Source organism: Falco peregrinus, chromosome 3, assembly GCF_023634155.1.
Source record: "Falco peregrinus isolate bFalPer1 chromosome 3, bFalPer1.pri, whole genome shotgun sequence".
Lineage (NCBI taxonomy): Eukaryota > Metazoa > Chordata > Aves > Falconiformes > Falconidae > Falco > Falco peregrinus.
Window position 1 is genome coordinate 115,207,706 of NC_073723.1, and position 20,567 is coordinate 115,228,272.

At 48.8% G+C, this 20,567-nt stretch overlaps 1 protein-coding gene across 39 annotated transcripts in view; it reads right to left on the reverse strand.

Moving 5' to 3' along the window:
- EPB41 (erythrocyte membrane protein band 4.1) overlaps positions 1-20,567 on the reverse strand; it is a 96,573-nt gene that overhangs the window by 35,678 nt on the left and 40,328 nt on the right. For 37 of the 39 annotated variants that reach the window (XM_027787997.2, XM_055798457.1, XM_055798456.1 and 34 more), the window contains 10 exons: positions 15,782-16,250; positions 13,203-13,433; positions 10,658-10,762; positions 7,819-7,861; positions 5,805-5,880; positions 5,083-5,301; positions 2,811-2,898; positions 2,117-2,269; positions 1,066-1,163; positions 545-717 (listed from right to left, as the gene is read on the reverse strand). In XM_027787997.2, the coding sequence (XP_027643798.2) occupies positions 545-717; positions 1,066-1,163; positions 2,117-2,269; positions 2,811-2,898; positions 5,083-5,301; positions 5,805-5,880; positions 7,819-7,861; positions 10,658-10,762; positions 13,203-13,433; positions 15,782-16,243 (1,648 nt within the window). In that variant the 5' untranslated portion in view covers positions 16,244-16,250. Of the gene's footprint in view, positions 1-544; positions 718-1,065; positions 1,164-2,116; positions 2,270-2,810; positions 2,899-5,082; positions 5,302-5,804; positions 5,881-7,818; positions 7,862-10,657; positions 10,763-13,202; positions 13,472-15,781; positions 16,251-20,567 lie in introns of those variants that run through there. The other 2 variants (XM_055798464.1, XM_055798461.1) reach the window with 2 other exon arrangements.

A 20,567-nucleotide genomic window follows, 5' to 3' on the forward strand; every position in this document is an offset into this window, starting at 1 on the left:
TTAAAAGGAGCAAACTTAGGCACTCCCCCTTCCATGCCTCACCACTTCTAGCCTGCTCCTAGCCAGCTCTTTTAAAAATGCCAGGGACAAACCCATCTGACTGATATGCCACCAAGTTGCAACATTAGCATCACTTTATCAGCTGTTGAAGAAGTTTTGAAAAGTTGTAGCAAAAAATCTCCCCCTCAAGGAAAACGATGTAATTTAAGAAGCTACATTAAACAAAAAAAATCCTAGAATAGCTTAACTCCCGATGTGCTAAAAGCAAAAGGCACTGAGATTGAATAAGGAAGTATCTTTACAACCAGAACTTTGCCATAAGCCTTTGGCACCCACCTACATCCTTTTCGTCAGTCAGTTCTTGTTGGGACTACTGTTGGTTTGCGGTTTATGTCTGGGTCTTGTATTAAAGTGAGAAGTTATGCGCTTTTTTTTTTTTTTTAAGAAAAAAAAAAAAGAGCAGGGAATTTAAGTGATATTTAAGGAATATCTCAGCATCCTCCTGAATCCAGCCACGGAGAGGGAAGAGGCACCAGACACTCACCTCCATCGAGGCTCCTGGAGGCTCGCTTACTTGCCGTCCGCTCGAACTGGGGAGCAGGTCGGTCGATTAAGGCACTCGCCTGCCTCGTCTGTGCCTGCGTCCGGCCGCTGTAGCGGAACTTGGAGCCCAGTGCCAGGAACCTGCTCTTCGGGATGGCCTCAGTGGAAGTCAGCCTGAAAACCACATGCACAATTTAAAAATCATACCTCCAGATCTAGGAAGTGGCAGGTAAAGAGAAATTAAAATACAAATTAAAGAAGTCTCTTGCATACACTTGATTAACAAAACAACAGGCACTAACAACAAGCCCCACATCTACATAAGCTGGAAGACCCCTGTCTTACATATATTCTGAAGCAAAAGCTACCTAAAATTTATCACAATATAAACACTTGATGTCTCTGCAACCATTTCACTCCAATTTTTGTGAAACCCTAAGGAACACCGAAGGAGTGCTCATTTTCAGCAGCTAATCTAAAGCATTAGTTATTCAAGGTGAGCCTACCGTTTAGAAAACCAACCTGAAAAACGTGTGATGTTCAACACATACTTTCCACAGCTTCTTCGCTGCCCGGTAACTTGGTAGCTTGAACCCAATTGTACTTTCATACTGTTCTTGCTGCAGAAAATACAGAGACTTAAGTATAGCACGAAATAAACGTGGCAGGAGTGCAGCGCCCAGTCCATCGACCTGTTCTGCTGCAGTACAAACTGCTGGCCTAGCCCAAGAGCAGCGCAACTCACTCCACAATGTGCAGGAGGAGCTTGGGTCTGAGAACACACGGTGCTTGGCCACAAGCCATCCCTTGGGATGCGCCGGCCTCTGCAGAGGAGCGTGCTGTGGGTTTTGCAACCGTTCAGAACCATTTGCCCCATTATACTGCCCAGCTGCTGGATGGGATGGCAAAGGGACCTTCCTGCAAGGCTGGGTGACGGCAGCTGAAGCAGGGGGAGGAAGAGGAGAAGGAAAGAGGCAGAGCCCCACTACAGCCTCTCTCCCCACCGTCTCTCCAGTGCCCAGTCTGCTCTGGGGATCTCCCCGTTCACAAGAGGCAGTGTCGGGGCAGCCACCCCCTGCCTGCTGCAGTCTTACTGAAAAGGTATGTGTCTGGGGTTTTTAATATTATTTTTTTTTAAATAAAAATAAAAGCAAGATGAAGAGCCTTTGTCTTGTGTCCTGCTTCTAAAAAAGGAGTTAGTCCTCTCCCACTTTCAACGGGTGTGCTTCCCACAGGTTTCCCCTGGATGCTGGGAATCCCAAGCAGTGCCAGGAGGTGGTGCTGGGTGACACACGTTCAGACCGATCGTCACCCGCTGGTGGTGCTGGGCGACACGCGTTCAGATCGTCACCGCTGGTGGTGCTGGGCGACACGCGTTCAGACCCTCATCTGCTGCTTTACCGCTCCGGCGAGGTCGGAACACCCGGGCAGAGCAGGAACCTGACGGAGCGCAGGATGCTCACTAGGAGAAAAGCCTGCTCCCTCCCCTCACCGTGTTTTAGTGAAGCACACACGCTGGTGATAATCAGAAGGCAATTAAAGACGACACAAGCACAAAGAAGCCAGGACATACCTCTCCTGGCCGAATCTTAATAAAGAAGCTGCTGCGCTTGTAAGAAATCTTCAGGACTTTGGGCCAAGGGAAGCGGTTGATTCTCAGTTTATCTTTGTAAACAAGAAGGCCACTGGAACAGACTCCCAGAGTGATATCCACTCCTTCCAAGTCCTGGGAAAGCAGGTGAGGATTTAAGCAGTGTCAGGGTTACGAGTTCCAGGTGAACATCTGCCTTCCAAGTGACCGCTCCGCTCACCCCCGCAGCCCATCTCCAACCACCCAGACTTCAGCTCCCTGCGCAGCCAAGAGCGGGCTCGCTTCTCCCCCGCATTTCTCTTACAACCTCCTCCCTCCTGCCCATCTCTCCTGCGATGCTGCTTGCCCAAAGGGCTCATCTAGCATCTATCCTGCGTCTCCTCAAGTGCAGTGGCTCACGCTGCCGGGTCAGAGCCTTACGTTCCACCTTCCTCAGAGCAAGGACCCGTCTACACCAGCAGCTTTGTAAAGCTTCCTGATATATATAAATAATAAGCAAACAGGGAGAGTCGCTTCTCTTGCAAGAATGCTCGAGGCATTTCTGTTGTGTGTCTGTGTTCCCATACTTCCCACATCTTTCAAAGGGAGCCTCCTGCAATAGGTAAATTTGCTCCTGCAAGGGATGGATAATCAAATTACAAAATCCACAGGCGGGTGCACACACGCTGATTCTCACCTTGGCTTGGTGAAGGTCAACTCCATACATAGACAGCTTCTTTGCATTCTCAAGAAATTCCAGGTCTGCTTGGGCTGGAGTCATGGATCTGGGGAAAGAGAGAAAGGGTTTGGTATTCCCCTAATAACTGTGGCTTTTAGTATTCCCCTAACGTGGCTTTTAGGAGGAGACAGACCAGACTTCACAAAACCATTTACTCGCTAAGATCTTCTTTTGCTTTCAGTACAAATTTGTGCCCAGACGATGAATTATTCAATTACTCTGAACGCACAAATTTGTGCTTTGAGACATCCTCATAAAACAGACGTGCTTTACACCTGTGGAGCTGTACAGACACGAGGGAAGAAAGCGAGGAAGTGCAAGAAGGGGCACAAGACTCGATCCAGAGGAAGAAACACTGATCCAGGCGAAGGCAAAGGATGACATGCACCATCCTCCCAGACCTCCTGCCTCCAGACCTCCCCAAACCCAGCTGTTCTCCCAACCAAACGCCCGGAGAGCTGAGCCCACGCAGCAGCGATTCCTGCTGGAGCAGGCCAGATGAATGAGACATTTTCTGGGAGCAGATGGTACCCTGTCTGCGGGAGGGGCAATGCAACACAACCTCACTGAACAGCAGCATCCTCATAATGGAGGCTATTTATCAACGTTACTGAAGTGCCCTTGTTAATAAGTTTCTGGTGGATGAGGTGCATCTAACAGCCCTGTTGGGAGAGGATTCAGCTGGATACATTTCATTTTGTTCCCTGATTTGACGTCTTCCTTTTACTGAGCACTTGCATGCACCTCGTGTGCAAGGTAAATAGAGCTGTTAGTGGTGGGAGACAGGGCAGACAAAGACAACTGTGAGGACAATCCTCTAGGAAAGACCCCCGGAGCAGTTGCCACCTCCGACACGTGCCTGGTGCTTTGCAACTGAAGTAGTGAGAGGCAGAGTGTGGTTTAGCAGAGCTTTCCCACTGAAAACTCCCTGACAGTTTAATGTTCACAGAATACAGACCAGAAATTAAACGAGTACATGCTGCTTCCTCTCGCACATGCTAGCAGATTAAATATAACTACATCCTATACCTTGAAGTATCCTTCTAATGAAGCCATGAATAATTCAGCAACATGCTCTGCCACTTCTAGGGCAGCTAATGGCCTTTGACTTCAAGTCATGAAGCTTGTCAGCAGCCCAGTACTTATTTTCCCTCATTTCCTCTCCTCTCGGCGCAAATGGAGGGGAATCAATTCCAAGTATTGATTTGCGGGGCTGAGCGAGGTGTTAATTGCAGCTCTGGTCACACGGCCACCCTTCCCTGCCTGCCTGCCACGCTCCTCCTCGCTCCCTTCTCGCCAGCGCATCAGCCTGCAGCTTTTCACAGGTCAAGGGGCTGCTGGCTGAAGGCCTCCATATTGCTAAGCGGGTTTATGGGCGCTTTTTTTTTTATTATTATTTTCACCCCCACTAAAACCCAAATGTAATTCCAGGAGGGCGCAGCAGCTGCCAGCGGGCTGCTCTCCGGCGCACGGCTCCACACAGCTGCTGCAACCCAAGCACTCCAGAGCATCAATGAAATAAGCTCAAAATATGATGAGGAAGAGGTTGGGTTACTGTCACCCTTCAACCTGGTGCCAGGGGGACTCTCCCAGGAGTCCTTCAACCCAAGACACATCTGCCCAGGTCACCCGAGGAGGACAGCCTAACTGCAGGTGTATAGCTCTTGCAACACCTGGAACATTTCCATGTTAGAAAGCGTTACTCATGAAACGTGGCAGCAGAAAACCCCAAACACGCTGGAGGCTACAGCGCGTACAAAGAGATGAGATCTGCTCCAACCAGACTCCAATCCAAAAGTTACATAAATCCCCAAGCAAATATATTTTAAAAAAGGCAAAGGACAAGGTTACAACAAGCAAACACTGTTTTTTCACATGAAATAAAACCCACTTTCACAGCCCTACTATTGAAAAAGAGCACCTGTTAATAAATAATCGCAAGACTTTGCATCTGCTCTCTAAAAACAGCTCTTCATGCAGGAAAAAAAGAATTCCAGCTTCTAGAAAGATTTTGTTATAAAGTATCAGATCTTTTTAAAAAAGCTGATACTCTCTGTAGCTGAAAATTCACACCTTACTGCTAAAGCTTTGGTTGCCAACATAAAAAAAAATTGGTGCAGCAGGAAACTCAAAGTGTACAACAGACATGGGGAAAATACCAGAAAGCCCCGTTATTCCCATTATTTCAGGCTGCTGTGCAGGAACAAGTCCTCCAGCCGCTGTACCTCACCTGTATGTCTTATGAAGCTCCACAACCTTCTCTTCGAGCTCTTTTGTCTGGTTTGGGGCCAATTTAAATTCACTGATGTAATCCGGGCTGTGCAGATCAGGATCGTAGTCTCCCAACTCAGACTGGACCGTGTACGAACCCAGCAGAGCCAAAGTCGCAAAGGAACAGGGCAGCCGCCCCGTAATGATGTCTTGTCTAAGCTGAAGACACAAGTAATACCTGGGGGAGGGGGGAGCAAAATACTATTTACCGAGAACACAGAGAAACTTAAGAAACTTGAGGATCAAACTGTGTCTCTTTTTTCATGCCACTGATGAATGCAGAATGATGCTCGTTTCTAATTCCTACTTGTATTTTTACTGATGGGGTAATATTCCCACAGTAAACAGTGTGGAGGACAGGAGGATTTTAAAGTCACCTTCACTCCGCAAATGGAGCAGAGGACACTTCTCATCAGAAAATCCCGTTTTTAAGTAAAAATTTACTTTTCCACACAAACACACACATGCCAGGATTATAAATGACACTGCTCTACACACGTGGACTTCAGTGGAGAGCGGGAACATCCCGCACATCCACTAAAACCAACCAAACAAAAAACCTTGCAAACCGCTAAGACATCTGATCTCCTTGCTGAAGGATGGAAAACTACCCAAACATTACAGATCCAACATCCACTGCTTTGCTGAGTGAGCTCCCTGGCTGGCAGCAGGTTAATTCACCTGGTTATGTCCTCCGTCAGCTGCGCAGGGTCCGGTGGATAAAACTTGACATTGAAGGTAAAATCCCAGGGGCCGCCTGCAATGGCAAAGAAGAGGCTGAGAAAATGAAACACACCCGAGCAGCTTTGCAAGAGTCACTTCTTACAAAAACAGCGGGGAATGTCCCATCCGACCTTCAAAATACAGCCGGCAGATCACGATACTGATTTTAATACTACTCGCTCAGACAGCGAGCTGCTGCTTAACAGACGGTGTAAGGTACAATTTCATTTGCAGGAGCTAAGGTACGAGCAGGAGAAAACAGAACAGGGCAGGCAAACACACAGGAATAAACCACAACTTGTGGAAAAAATTAAATTCATTGCTAAGAGGCTAAATTACACATTTTTTCATTGATTAAAAAATAGGATTCACGAAGAGAGGCCAGGCTACAAGTTAATAAATCAGTATTGTTTTATCACTTGACCCAATTTTCCAGTTTCTCATACAGAGCAGATGGGCCAAGCCGCCTGGCAGCCCAACGCATCAGTCGGGTGGTCAGACTGCTGCTCAAACTCGGCACCACACCAGCACCAACCCCTGGGTGAAACCAGCAAGCGCCGAGACGGGAAGAGCTTTACAAGTCCAGACCTAAATGCTTTAACACAGCTCGCTGCAAACCTCGTACCAGCACCGTTACAGGCATCAACTGGAGCGAGAATCCACCTAATCGCACCCAGAACTGGTGTTATATGTGGTATGGACAGTCTAGGTGACACAGCTGAAGGAGTGACTTTTTTTTTTTTTAAATAATCCCATCTACCCACAGAAAATAGTCCTGACTGACCCATTAAGCACTCAAAAGTAATTTTCATAGTTATAACTCCCCCCTGCTGTGTCCTTTAACACTAGTTCAGAATAATATTTATCTCAGAAAGAGGAGATACCCCTGCGCTTAACTTGCTCAGAGGTTTATCGCAATCTCAAACAGGGAAGAGGAAGGACGCAGCATTCATGGATTTACTTCTTATGCAACGCCATAACTGGGATTAAACACAAGGCATGTTGTTTTCATTGCACGCGGTTCAAAACAAGTTACTCCCAAGACAACATGTGAGGTAGCAGAGGTTACCTAAACCGACACACATTGCATGCGTACATTATATTCAAGTAGAATCAAATAATTTGCCATTTAACCCATCTCAGGGGCCCAGATTCCATAGCAGGTTGCTCATTACACTTATTAGGTGAATTTTACCGGCACGGCTGGAGCAGCTCATGCCTTTTACACACATCCTGCTATCGATTCAAAGAGAAGTTGGTGAGAGCAGGAGCTTCTCCTGCTCCCTGGCCCTGCAGCATTTCCCCCCAGTCTGTACTCAGTGACACACTTTGTTCTCTGCACCTCCACAAAAGCATATGTAAAACAGTATTTTACTTTCAAAGCAGTCAGCTTGCTCCTGAGAGAAGACAAAAGCTTCTAAAATTTATTTAACTTGCTTACTGCCCTCATCTTGCACTAATTCAGTGCTAGCAAACTGTAAAACAGAACTTTGGAGAGCATCTGGTATTTGCCCTGACACTACTCGAGCCATTTATCGTTCCAGTACCCCTATTTGGACCCCAAAACAGCTTCAATGTCCATAAAAACTTGCTACAGCATAAAAATCTGCTCTCCCAATCTCATCTGAGATTTAAATGGTTCCTAGTGACACCTATCTCCCCATCCTCCAACTGGGAGCAGATCTCGTGTTTCAGCATCACATGGTAGCAAGGACAGCGTGGGTTTGCAGAGGGCAAACACACCCCAAGCTATGTTTTCCCAAGGAAATGACATTTTTTCCCTAAATCTAGAGCATCAGTAAGTACTTAAGAAGAAGAGAAAGGATGCACAGACTGCTCGAACTTGTGCTGATCCCTGCCAGACACCCTCACTTGAACCCTCACCCACCCTCGGGTCCCCCAGAGACACGTTTATTTAGAGAAGGGGGAGAAACCACCCTCACCCACCACACGATACATTCGATCTACTTACCGTGAACCTGTTTTTTTATTTCTTTGGCAGGATCCAGCCACGTCTGTAAGAGGATAAAAACATTCACAGTTTAACAGACGTTCCAGAAACATCACAGAAAACCGCAAATTGCTAAAAATACAGCAAAAAGACAATATTTGACATGAACACAGCCATGGAAACTGGAGAGACAGTGCATTTTTTCGCAACTTTTACTCCAGTCTGTGGTCTCGGTGGGTGCACTGCCAAACCTTCACCTACCAGGTACCACAGGGGAGGCACAAGGAACAGGAGGAGAAAATAAAAAATAAAATAAAAAGGCCTATTAGGGCTCACATAGCAGCAGGTATGGTTGCAACCACTTCCAGCTACAAGGGGCTGGACTTTCGTGCAATACCTTTTTTTTTTTTCCTCCAGAACCTTTAAAAATAGGCAAATGGGATGTCTGCATTCATTTTAAGCACCCTGTCTCCATACCTTCCCTATTCAGAGCAAAGATTGCCAAGACTTGCTATTATTAGTTATGGTTTTTAACAACCTAATGACTGAAATACGAGTGAAAGCATCCAATTGCTGGGGAAGGCTGGATTCTTTTACAGGAGTGTGACATAAACTCCATCTCTTTTAAGTATGACTCAAGTTTCTAGTAATTATCTCAGCTACAAATTTAGAAATACATCCTTTTTTTCCCCTCCTCTGTAATTTGGGGTTTGTGGGATGGTGGTGCAACATAAGCCTCGAATAACAACTCCTGCTTTTGCCAGCACGGTCTGAGCAACTCCCAGCACATCAAGTCTGAGCCTTTCCCTTTGCACAGGTCAGGGTCTGCCCCACTGAAAGCAACAGCGTGGTGCTAACAGCCCTCCTGGAGGGGCTGCATTAAATCACCTTCTTCATTTTCACAAGCCCTGAGCAGGATTTGGATGACCAGTTCTCCCAAGGTGAAGGAATTAACTCATTGAATCCCCCAAGCTAATCTGTCTTGACCAGGACACGTAACTTCATGTCAGAGAGACAGCGATACTTACATTTAATCTTATCTTTTTATACGCTTGCCCCCTCTAACTACAAAACTGGGGATACAAAAGCCATTTGAAAGGTAGATGTGCCTCTTGCTGTCTTTTTAGGGCCACTGTTTTAAGCAGTCCACGCCGGTGCCACGACCACTCGTTACTGCAGCGGTAACGGCTGGATTGCAGGCAGCCAAGCCCAGGGTGCAGTCATGCATCCTCGGCACTCACCCTGCCTGATCCTGCAGACAATGACGGGCACAGCAATTAACAGCACTTTTATCCACGCTCCATCACGAATCAGTGGGGAACAATCCTCCCTTTCAGAGCAGCTCACGCCGACCAGCTGCTCCGTCCACTGTCACCACCTCCTGCTCCCACTGTCACCCTCTGCTATTCCCACGTGGGAAACCGCCCGTCCCCAGGAAGGTGCATTTCCTAAATATCAAGGTGGGAAATGCCGCAGGCAACTCTTCCCTGTCCAGGAAAACACACGTGCATCTCCGCCTGCTCCGCACAGCTGCAAGTGAGGTGCAGAAGCTCACCGGCTGCTCTCCTGTTAAGATCATTTCTACCTGTGAATCAGGAACTCGATGTCGGGTCTTGTTCAAAATTACAGCAGGAGAGAGATGGGGCTTCAGATTTCAAAGTTCAATGAAACACAACCAGAAAGATTCCCCCGTCAAAAAAAAACAAACCAAAATGGTGTTTTCTCCCATCAGAGCCTCCACTCTGCACTGGAGCTAAACGCAAGCACAGTGGCTTTACCTTCCTCAGCTCTCAGCTCTGGGACACAAACCTGACAAAACTGTCTGGTTTCAGTCCTTAGTTAAAAAGCTGCAAAACCTCTTCGCCCTTGTAGGCTGGAAGGGAAGGAGGTGCATGCTTTTGCTTTCAGAAGAATCGACACCAGCACACCTGGACATGAGCAGAGCAAGTCCCGGGGGTCTGCGAGATGCAGCGGTGAGCTACACACAGCACGAGTGTGAGAAGCTGAGCTGCTCCAGCTAAACTTTTTGCTGTTAATTGGATCTAAAAGCACACCTATCCCTCCCTCTGCAAGCGCAACAAACTCCTAAAGTAAAAAAAGCCAACACTCATGGAAGCAAATTTCACATCCAAGAGAACAGCAAGATACCAGAGACAGCAAAACACAGCCAAGACACAGCTCCACCTGCCCCACACAGCGATGGGCTGTTATTTTGCCTGTGTGTTAAAAATTCACACTTGCAGTTATTAAGTACTTAGTGACACACACCCGTCAGCCACAGTAACTGCAGGTGAAGCACTGGACCAGTCAGTGTGGACTAACGTAACTGGTCTAAAGGACATAAAAGCGGCCCCTGATTTCAGTTTAGCACACTTTTGGGTAGCTTCAGGAGACAGCTCGAATAATTGTTTGAGTTAAAGCGTAACCAAGGGTTTAAAAGATAAGACACTGCTTGAGTCTAAGCAAACAAAAACCTTAAACTGAAACCGTATGAGTAAGAGTTTTGGTATGAAGAGCTCAAAGGTGTCAAAGCCTCGACTCAAAACTGCTCTGGACAGCCCCGACCAAACCTTGCCGATGCTGACACCAGCACCAGGGCAGCCTGACTTCGGGAGCTACAGCTTTACAAAACAGCATCGTTTTGCAGTAAACTAATACAATGAATTTTCTCCAGGTGAAGATCCACACTCATGTAGCGCTCCAACTAAAATCCACCCTCTGTAACTGTGCATTTACAACTTCTGCCTCTGTGATGACCCTCTTACTCCTTTTTTCGGGGAGGAGACTGAAAGGAGTTTTAAGAAGATATCTTTTGAAAGAGCTGAACCCACCAAGGTGCAGAACATCACTCAACACTTACCCTGGAGGTTGGTGTGTCCCATATGGCCAAACCAAAGTAGTCTTCTTCCAGGAGATTGAGGTGGTCACAGACTTTTTTAAGTAGATCCTGCCCCTTGGCGTGTTTCTGCAAATAGACAGAAAGAAATTCTGTAGGACGGGCTGGGTTTTGTTCATGGGAGAGGGGACAAGGGCATGGCATCAAACCACACTGTTCACTGTCTAGAAGGGGGAAAAGTCCTGATCAGCTCCAAAGCAGATCTCCTGGACGCTTCTGAGCAAGTACCCCTTACAGGAAAGAGCATCGGGCATAAAACGTGAGACCAGAGAAGCACTGGGAACTGCAGCGTGTCTCTCTGCTACCGCCAGCCCCGTGTCTACCACCCCCCCACCCCCCCCACCCCCCCTCCAAAGCCGAGCTTCTCAACACGGTCAACACACACCAAGGATTTGTACGGTTTTCCCTCCCCAAGGTACATCCACCGCACTGACACCTCCCAGGGCCAGGCGCTCCGATGAGCAGGCATTCATCAAAAGATGATCAATGCAGGGTATGAGACTGCTGCTCCAACCCACAGCTGAAGTCTCCCATTTGGGGGCAACCTGACTTTACCGGGTTCACGACAGGAACAGCAGCTCAGAACCCAAGACCATCGTCTCCGCAGCCTTTTCACCCGCCCGACCTGCTGATGAAACCCAGAATCTCCAGTTTTGCCTTACGCACCAAAAGCTGCTTAGCACACAGCTCCCTGCCTCCAGAAATAACACTTTTGAGCACTCCTATCTCCTCTTTTCCCCCTCCTCCCCGCCTCCAAATCCTGAAGAAGTGAACTGGCCCGAGGAACAGACACCCTTTTAGTCCAAAAGCATGAAGGAAAACACCCCTGAGGCACAGAACTATGGTAACCAGAAGCAGCTACATCTATCGGAGGCTTTGCTAAAAAGAAAGTGCAGTTCCAGTGACGCAAGATAAGCTTTACTAATGCATCACTTGTGCCCACATCTCTCCTTTTAGTCGTCTCTGCATGGCAACCGATCCAAGCCTTGTTTTATTCCCGTCCTTCAGCTGTAAGGTCCTCAGTGCGCACGCTGTGAGTCCATAGGTAACACGGCGCATGGCCAGCCTGGGTATTTCTCAAGGAATTGGCACTTACAGACACATGGAAATTCAAAACTTTCCATGGCTGTCGACTGGAAAGGATGCCTGAAAGCACTTCTTCCTGGGTAAAGGCATTTGTGCTGGTCTTTGCCCTACACCTTTGCAATTCCATCCCAATTAAGCCTTAATAAATCCTCAAAATGCTAGAGGAGGAGTATGTTGCCGTTAAACCCAAGGGTACCTGTCAACTCGAGAGGGTCTCGCTGACACAGCAGTCCCCCTAACCCTCTCCGTGACCCTCTGGACTTACAGAAAGAGACCTCTAACGTCCTGCTCAGGCCAGGACCCACCGCACCACCACCAGCAGCAGCCTGCCGGTGTCTGGAGGCACCGCTGCAGCAGGCTGGCGCAGAGCCACGGGGCAACCTGCCCACCCCCGTTTCGGGGAACAGCCGCCTCTCGGGGGCTGCACACACCAGCAGCCCCAGCAAGGGGGGAGGCAGGCAGGGCGGTGATGCTCCCGGCTGATCCCAGGCAGCGGCAGCAGCGATGCCGTTACACAAACGGCCGGCGCTGACCTACTTGCCCAGGATCACCCAAGGTAACCGCTTTCACAAGGCACCCTGTGCCCAGATACCCTCGCCTGGCCCATTTAGCCAGCGGGACTGGGGAAAAACAAGCTGATGGAACTACGCTCAAATGGCAAGTACCAGATGATTAATATTCCGCACAAGTACTTCGATACTGAAATGGGGATTTCTGCTAGCTTTTTATTGCCCTGACAGCAAAACAGCCCTGTGAGAGAATGCACAAAATAAAGCGGAAGAAAAGCTCTCAGATGAAGGGGGTTGCAGCGCTGTAAGTCAACATAATAATTTTAAATTGTTTACTGCAAATATATTCAACTGCAGGCTAAACACAGCATGTTTTTCTTTACATCCAAGCTCCAGGAGTTATGTTAGCCAGCAGCCTGATAGGCAGAGGTACCCTGGGTGAATAGAAAAGCACAAATCAATCTGACAACCCTATTTATTTAAAGGAAAGGGGCAAAGAGATATTAGGCAATCCCAACCTAACACAACCTAAATTCTAGTCTGGGATACCAATGAGAGAAGATGAACAGCAAGTAAGGTAACTTTCGCTCTTTTTTCTCCTTCTTTTTTTTTTTTTAAACTTTCCCCCACCTTTGCAAAGCAAGTCACCCTGGAAATCGTAAAACAATTTTAGAAAAAAAAAAAAAAAAAAAAAAAAAAAGAGAGAGAGAGAGAGATTCCTAGGCACCCAGAGGTTTTTACAACATGTTAAATAAGTTGTTATAGCTTACAGCAAGATTGTTCTGCAGTAAAGCCTGTCATGTAATTCACTGGCAGCAAATTAGGCCCCTATCAAATTGTTTGTGGTGATTTTTTCAAGGGGAGGAGAAGGGAGAGGGAAAAGAGAAGCAGAAACAAACCGCAGAAGTACTTACATCCACGGCGCACTCAAAAATGGTGTCATCCAGCAAGACGACTTTGCAGTACATGTTTCTGTGTCTTTTTACTGCTTTCTGGGCAGCTTTCAAATCCTTGTCCGCCTTGGTCTCCGGAGTCTCTTGTTTCGGCTCCGGCTTGGCACACTCTTCCTTCGCTTCCCCTCCGTCCTTGCCCCCGAGGTCTCCGCTGTCCGGCTCCTGGTTGTCCCTCCTCTCCTCCTGCGCAGGCTGAAAGCCCCACATCACCCAAGTTGCAATTGAGACATCTCAAGCAAAAAAAAACCAGCAGACGAAACAAGTATCGCATGGGCGCACTACAGGGCTGGGATCTCGCTCCGGAATGAGTTACCAGACTTAAAGGCATGACCTGGGACCCAGAGCAGCAGCTTGGGTGAGCAAGGTAATAGTATTAATTTTTAAAGCCCTTCAAGTCATTCTCGAGACTTCATTTAATAAAGGATGTAATAAAAAAGAAAGAAGGGTCGATTACAGGAATCAGGGCAAGTCACATCATGCAAATCTTCACAGTCTTAACGACAGCACCTTCGGGACTAGTAAGTTTTTCCCCTCCTAGGCAAGACCCCCCCGGCTCCCGCTGCCTCCCTGGGCGATGGGCTTTGCTCCAGCGCACCGAGCCTCGGCACGGCAGCAGGGGCATGAGAAGGGGTGGGGGGTCAGCGCTGAGGTTTCACAGCCATCCGAGCTGACCCAGCAGCTCTCTGCCACCGAGAAGGGAAGGCAGCCTCCCCACCGTTCTCCCTTTAGGCCTACTGAAGCACTTTGCAAGCCAGTTTAATTCACTGCAAGAGCAGACAGAGATGCAGTTTGGGGACAGGAGGAAGGAAGCCGTTTTTTTTTTCCCCGCTGCCATCGCAGCAGGTTAAACGAGTTCACTGCAGGCTCTGACAAGTGCTGGAAGTGGCTGGATGCAGCAGGAGCACGCAGCCACGGCAGAGGAAGAGCAAAACCCTGTCCTTTCAGCCCATCGCATCCCATGAAATCACAGCCAGGCACAACGGCACAGAGGTATTTAAAATCTAAATAATGTCCACAAGCTGCTGACTTCTGTTCCAGCAGGGCCAGGACAATCGGGTGCAGGGAATCAGTCAAAGCTCCTAATGCCCTCCGGTCAGCACTTATCAAACAGGCAGCACCTCGCAAATGCTTTCACAGCAGAAATATCTGCCGAGTGTCACAGTTCAAAAAGCCACTGACGTTGACCTAAAATAAGAACATAAGAACTGAGGGGAAAAAAAAAAAAAAAAAAAAAAAAAAAAAGGCACAAACGCTTCATCTGAAACGAACAGCCCATGGTGAAGGAAGGCTGTGTGTACACACTCACGTGCACCCAGAAGCAGCAAATCAGTTAACCAGAGGAAGAAATCACGCATTTCCTCTTGAAGACAGTTTCTGAGCTGAAATTGCATGAAAATTTCCAACTCTTCCCCATCCCACTAATCCCAACACTCAGAGGTACAAAATACAAGCATCACCCCACAGTTTTCACAGGCTCAGAAATTTGGGAAAAGAAAGAACGTGGTGTTACCTACTACCTTGTAATTTTAAGGAGGTGGATTTACAATGACTGCCTACAGTTGGCAATGCTCCAACGCCTCAAGCATTGCTCCAAACGTCAGACTTTGCAGGTATGTAACACCTCTCCGGAGTCCATTCAAAACCTAAGGCAGCGGGGGTAAGTAATCCAGATTTTACCACAAACGTGCTTTGACTCCGGCAATACACACAGGCTGGCTGGGTTGTAAGAGATCCCCATGCCAGGAGAAGGGGAACCCTGCTAACTCCGAGCACTCACACTAGCAATGGCAGAGATGCAACTAGTAGTAAAAGAGGGCATCCAGTACCCCCAAATCCATAACCAGCTGCGGCTTTGTGAATGTCTCCCTGTGGGGGTGTCTGCCTCAGCTTCTACCATGCTTTAAAAACTTTTACCTTTTGCATGAAAAACAACCCTGGCTGTGAAGAGCAGACATCAGACAGCTACTAGGAGCTGCGCTCAGCCCACGTGCTGTGCAGAAATCCCTGTCCACGTGATGCATAAGCAGAAAATTCTTGTGTTTGGAAGGCTCAGCCTGGACTGAACAGACAACCAAGTTCTGAAATGCCACGCTTGCGCTCCTTCAAGTTTCAGAAACCTTTCCCAAATCCACACCTCCTTGTAACCTCCACCTCACACCACTGACCTGCCTTTATTCTGCACACACCAAGGACATCCCGATGAGCAACCACTCTGTGGTGAATTACCAATTTGAACTCTAGTTCTGATGCAACTGCCCATACCTCAGCAGGATAAAGAGTCAGCATGAGGCATTTTAAATTATGCTGTGAAGTGTGAGCCCAATTCAGGAGCAGGTACTTTGCAGGACAGTCTGACACAGGAACGCAAGAGCAAGAAGCATGCGATGCACTGCAGGGAGCTGACAAAAACTTTTTTAGCACCTCCTGAGATTCTTTGATCAAGCTTAACTTCCTAGGGTATGAAGTTTTTATAGTTTGGGCTAAGAAGACACGTTTTCCAGAACAGAAGAGAGCATGCCACACAGAGCAGGGTGTTTTACCTGTGTTTCCGCACTGCTTAAGGAATGGAGATCGAGTGATGGATCGGTTTTGAGCTCGGGCTCAGGAGCTGCAATCGGGGCTTTCACCAGGATGTCTTCATCAGGGCTGGCTCCTAATCCCGGGTCTTTCTGGCCACCACCTGCCTCTTTAGGAGCATCACTGTCTTTGTCCTCTTCGGACACCTGAGACTTGGGCCTCCTGAGAAAGGATGAGAAGAGGCGGGAGAGACCCCGGCCCTCGGGGGTGCGGCGCTCCTTCTTGCTCTGCTCCTCGTGCGTGGGTGTATCGCCGTTGGAGGCCTTCTGCTTTTGCCCCGCTGCAGGCTGCCCCTCCGACGCCTGCTGAGCCCCCTCCTCTAGGGATGCCTCTTGCTTTTGTGTTTCAGCAGCTCCTTCCTCCTCCTTGGCTTGCTGCTGCTCTGAGTTGTCGGCGTCCACCGCTAGACTCTTCTCTGTTGTCATGATGATGCTGTAAGAGAGGTGCCAAAGGTCTCAGTCAAGAGCTTTGCAATATTCAAGTCTGCGTTAAGCTACTCGAACCCAGCCACAAGCACAGACACACCACATTTGCCACTCACACCCCCCTGTCTGGCCAACTCCAGCCTACAAAGTCATGAAGAGCAAAATCACTCATTTTGCTGAGGTATGCTCAGACATAAACACCTCCAGCGACGTCTGCCCGTGCATCTTCCACCATCTGGATGGCACTGACTCCAAACCGCTAAATGCCCTGGCACCCGGTCTGCAGCCCAAGAAGAACAAATGATTAAAAAATGGAAACAAAATTAGGGAAAGGGGAGGAGACAGCAGCAAGTCTTGCTCCACAGGGCTGTCTTGACGTCCTCTCTTCCTCCAAGTCCCTGTTCCCCTCTAGCAGCACTGGCTGTGGGAGCAGAGCAGATGAGGACACACGCATGACCAGGCAACCTTCTGCCTACCACGCCACGCCAAAGCTCCCGAGGGCCATAAATGGCACGGCGCGGCGTTCCAGCATCCTCCTCCGCCACTGCACTGGAAGGAGCAACCTGCTGCTTGGGAGACAGCTCATAGAGCCAACGAGAGTCAAAAATTTGTGCACAGCCACAAATTTTAACGGCCGCTTACTTCTAAACGTCCCTGAAAGAGGCCACAGATCCTTGCCAGGAGGTACAAAGGGGAATATCTGAACACGAGGAACCACAGTGCCACCCTGCCGGGGACAGCACCCATCGGTGCTGAGCGGCAACAAGGCAGGACCAGTGGAGCAGGCATCAGGATTCGAGAGACCTTTGCATTGCACATGGGGAAATGTAAAACGAAAAGGTTTCCAAACAATCTCCATAACAGAGAGCAGATTTCTTCAGAGCCTGCGCTGTTAAGCTGATGCAATGTTTATTTCAACTTTAGCCCGGGCTGTTGACACAAAAAAAGATGGCAATCGCATGAGAAGAATATCTATTTAAGGTATAAAGAGGACCCAAAATAATCATGCTTTAGAGAGGATAGAACTAATCTTTGTGCGTTGCATCACATGCATCTGCAGCAATAAATTGCCACTGCTTACACAGAGCAAATAGCATATAATCCAATATGCCTTTCAATCCCCCCAGCCCAAGCTGCAGCATACAAACATTTGCTCAAAATACATACTTGAAATTAAGAAACATCTCAAGATGTCACCCTCCTACATATTACTGCATTCAACAATTTTAATTTAACTCATCCTGATTGCCAAAATAACCAGAGTACTTGAAAGAGAAAAGACCTCCTAGCCTTCCAGCGTTCTCTTCCCTCACATTTAATGCAAAAGCTTAATATTATTCCTAATGCTGTGGTTGAAACCAAGCAGCATTAGAGACCCTCACTCCATTTGTTCCTCCAGCAACGCAAATTTCCTGAGTTTACAGGGTTTGGGTTGGGTTTTGCTTTTGGGGAGGGCTTTTGGAAAAGCAGGGCTGGTAACCCACAGGGTCTGTGCTCCCACCAGGGTAACCCGGAGCTGGGTCACACCGGGGACAGGCTCTCTGAGCTCTCTGAAACCTCCTCACTAGGACTCAGCCCCACCAGCCAGCTCTGGGGACAAGCTGCAGGGCTCTTTTCAGCCAGGGCTCTGGCTACAGCACCATACCCGACTCACGATCTTCCCCTCAGTGAGCTGCTCTGGGTTTCTCCAAACCCACCGCAGAGGCGGAGGCCACGGCATCAGCAGCTTTCCAGCTGCACTGAGGAAACGGGCATCCCAGCAGCCAGCCAGCACGGGCACCCACCGGCGCAGCAGGCACGCTGCAAGGCAAAGATGCTGCCAAAACCCAGACGTGACAAGGCTCCGAGCTAAACAGAGATGCAGATGCACAGAAAACCACACCGCGTGGGTTCTCCTCCTCCGGCATGTTGCACGGGAGAAGACAGGACAGCTTGGCATAGCCCAACCAAAGCAGCCAGAGCATGCAAGGGTGATTCTCCAAAATGCTCCAGGGCTGGGCGTTATTGTCGCTGTTTCCCCAGAAACAGCAGGAGTTTATTTTTGCAAGATCATCACAGAACAGGCTCCGTGAGAAAACCCAAGTTAAATGAAAGGCTACAACAGACTGAGGCAGCACCCAGCTGGGTCCCCCAGTACCCCTGAGGAGGGGGCAGCTGTGTGCCTGCTGCTCGCCCCCCGGGGCAGAATCCACGATGCCAGACCTACTTCTCCCCTAAACATCAGCAAGGAGGGGAAGCAAGTTAAACCCCACCGCATGCAGCAAGCAGACCGAAGTTCGGCAGCCCACAGGGCACACACCCCACGGTGAATACAGTGGATGGTGAATACCTGGAAGCTGCAGCTAGCAGCACACGAGCAGGGGGAGGGACAGCTACGCACTCACCAGGGGGGTTAAGGGGCTGCAACCGGCTTGTGAGGATGGCCGAGTGCAGGTGACTTGCCCCTGCAGCTCTTACTGCTGTTTCCCTTTCTCCTGTGATCCCTTGCTAGGGATGCTGCTGGCTCCATCAGCAACACACAGCTCTGTCTGCAGAGTCACCCCAGCCACTACACAGCCAATTCGTGCTCTCAACAGCTCTCCAAAATCTCCTAGCTGCTACAAGGCAGAGCAGGGAGCAACAACCTGTGTTCAGCCAAACACACGTCACCCCAAGCCCACGATGCAGGACGGACTCACCATGGCCAGCTCCCAGGGCAAAGCTCCCGACGCCCCGGCACGCACTGAGTGGGATGGACGCGTTGCAAGACTGTCCCACCGCAAACCCAGGACACCAGCGAGCTCCCTTCTGCACCAGCTGCCGAGGCAGCCTGCTTTGTAGTTGCTTCCCACTGTGTTTGTTTTGAATAAACACATTTGTAGGAATCATTATCAAAACACACAACGTTGGAAGCATGTTACTCTTAAAAAGGCAGAATCAAGGCTCTTGAGAGGATGATTGCAGGGAGGGCACAGCTGAAGATCAGCTCTTATCAGCTGCAGTAAACAAGACAGACAGTCCACAAACAAACGTTTCCTCTGGACGTAGTTTTCTCTCTTTAAATACTAAATACCAACAATTTTGGAACAAGGAATGTTTACTTGTTTACATTTCAAAGCCACAGCGAAGACCCTTCCTGGCGTGGGAAGGTGGGTCTTGTTGATGATGAGCAACATCTCCACGTCTTTCCTCATCCCCGGGGAACCATGTCACAGCTCAGCCACATCCCCTCGGCAGGGCTGGGGATGCGGGGATGGGCACGTACGAGCCCTGCCCTTCCCAGTAAACATTTCATAGCACCAGTTAGCCGCCAGCACCAATAACTCGCTGGGTGCAGGCAAACATCCTGCTGCAGACCTCAGCGTGCTTCTCCGATGCGTGGGCTCACAGCTGGTTCCCTCCCTTTGAAGTCTTACATTCAGAAATGGTTTCCCCTAAGCTCTCAACCAAAAGCAAGAAGAACTGTAAGCAAGCAAGATAACCAAGAGGCCATATTACTTTAAAAAAAAAAAGGCAAAAAGAAAGCACCTTTATTGCATGGAGATGTTTGCCAAGTAGTGTTTTGTTTCCAACACAGCCCACAGCAGAGCCAACACAAAGAATGAGGCTCCCACTGCTCTTCAACTCTTTATTTGGAGAAAACAATGCCCACAGCCAAACCACAAGCAGATTTTAAATTTTCCTCCAGCACTATTCCACAAGGCAATTCTGCAGAGCATGCAGGTGCCTTGGGAGCTCCCTGGATGCAGGAGGATATTCTCTTGTAGGAGCACCCAAGCTGCTCACCTCCTGCTCTGCACTGCCACGCTTGTAAATGCTGGATTTGGGGTTTTTTTTGGGGGGTTGGTTTGGGTTTTTTAGAGGATGCCAGACAGTCTGTAAAAGGCAGGCTCTTCACAAGTCTAGAGCGGAGAAGGCGTGGAACGCTACGGAAATAAGCAAATCACAGCAAAACTTAAGATATGATCCCACATAGAGATTTCAGAGTAAAAATCTCATCAGAAAAGTGTTCAAGTACGTATTTATATTTAAGCACTTTTAAGTTTAAGAACATCCTGCTCTGGGCAAGAACATTTTAGCAACAGGAAGCAATCAGAAGAAAAGGTAATTAAACACACCCAGAGCAGCCTGTGGGGAGAAGACAAACAGGCTTCTCCCCACTGAGGAGAGCTGCACCACAGCTCGACCTCCCCAGTGGGAGCATCCCCCTTCACCTGCACCAGATCGGACCCCAGAGGAGGACCTGGACCTCCCGGCATCCCTCAGCATCACCAGGATCATCAGTGCTTCAGTGATGAAGAGGGAGCCCCGCACATCTCTTCTTAAAAGGTGTGTCAGCAACTCT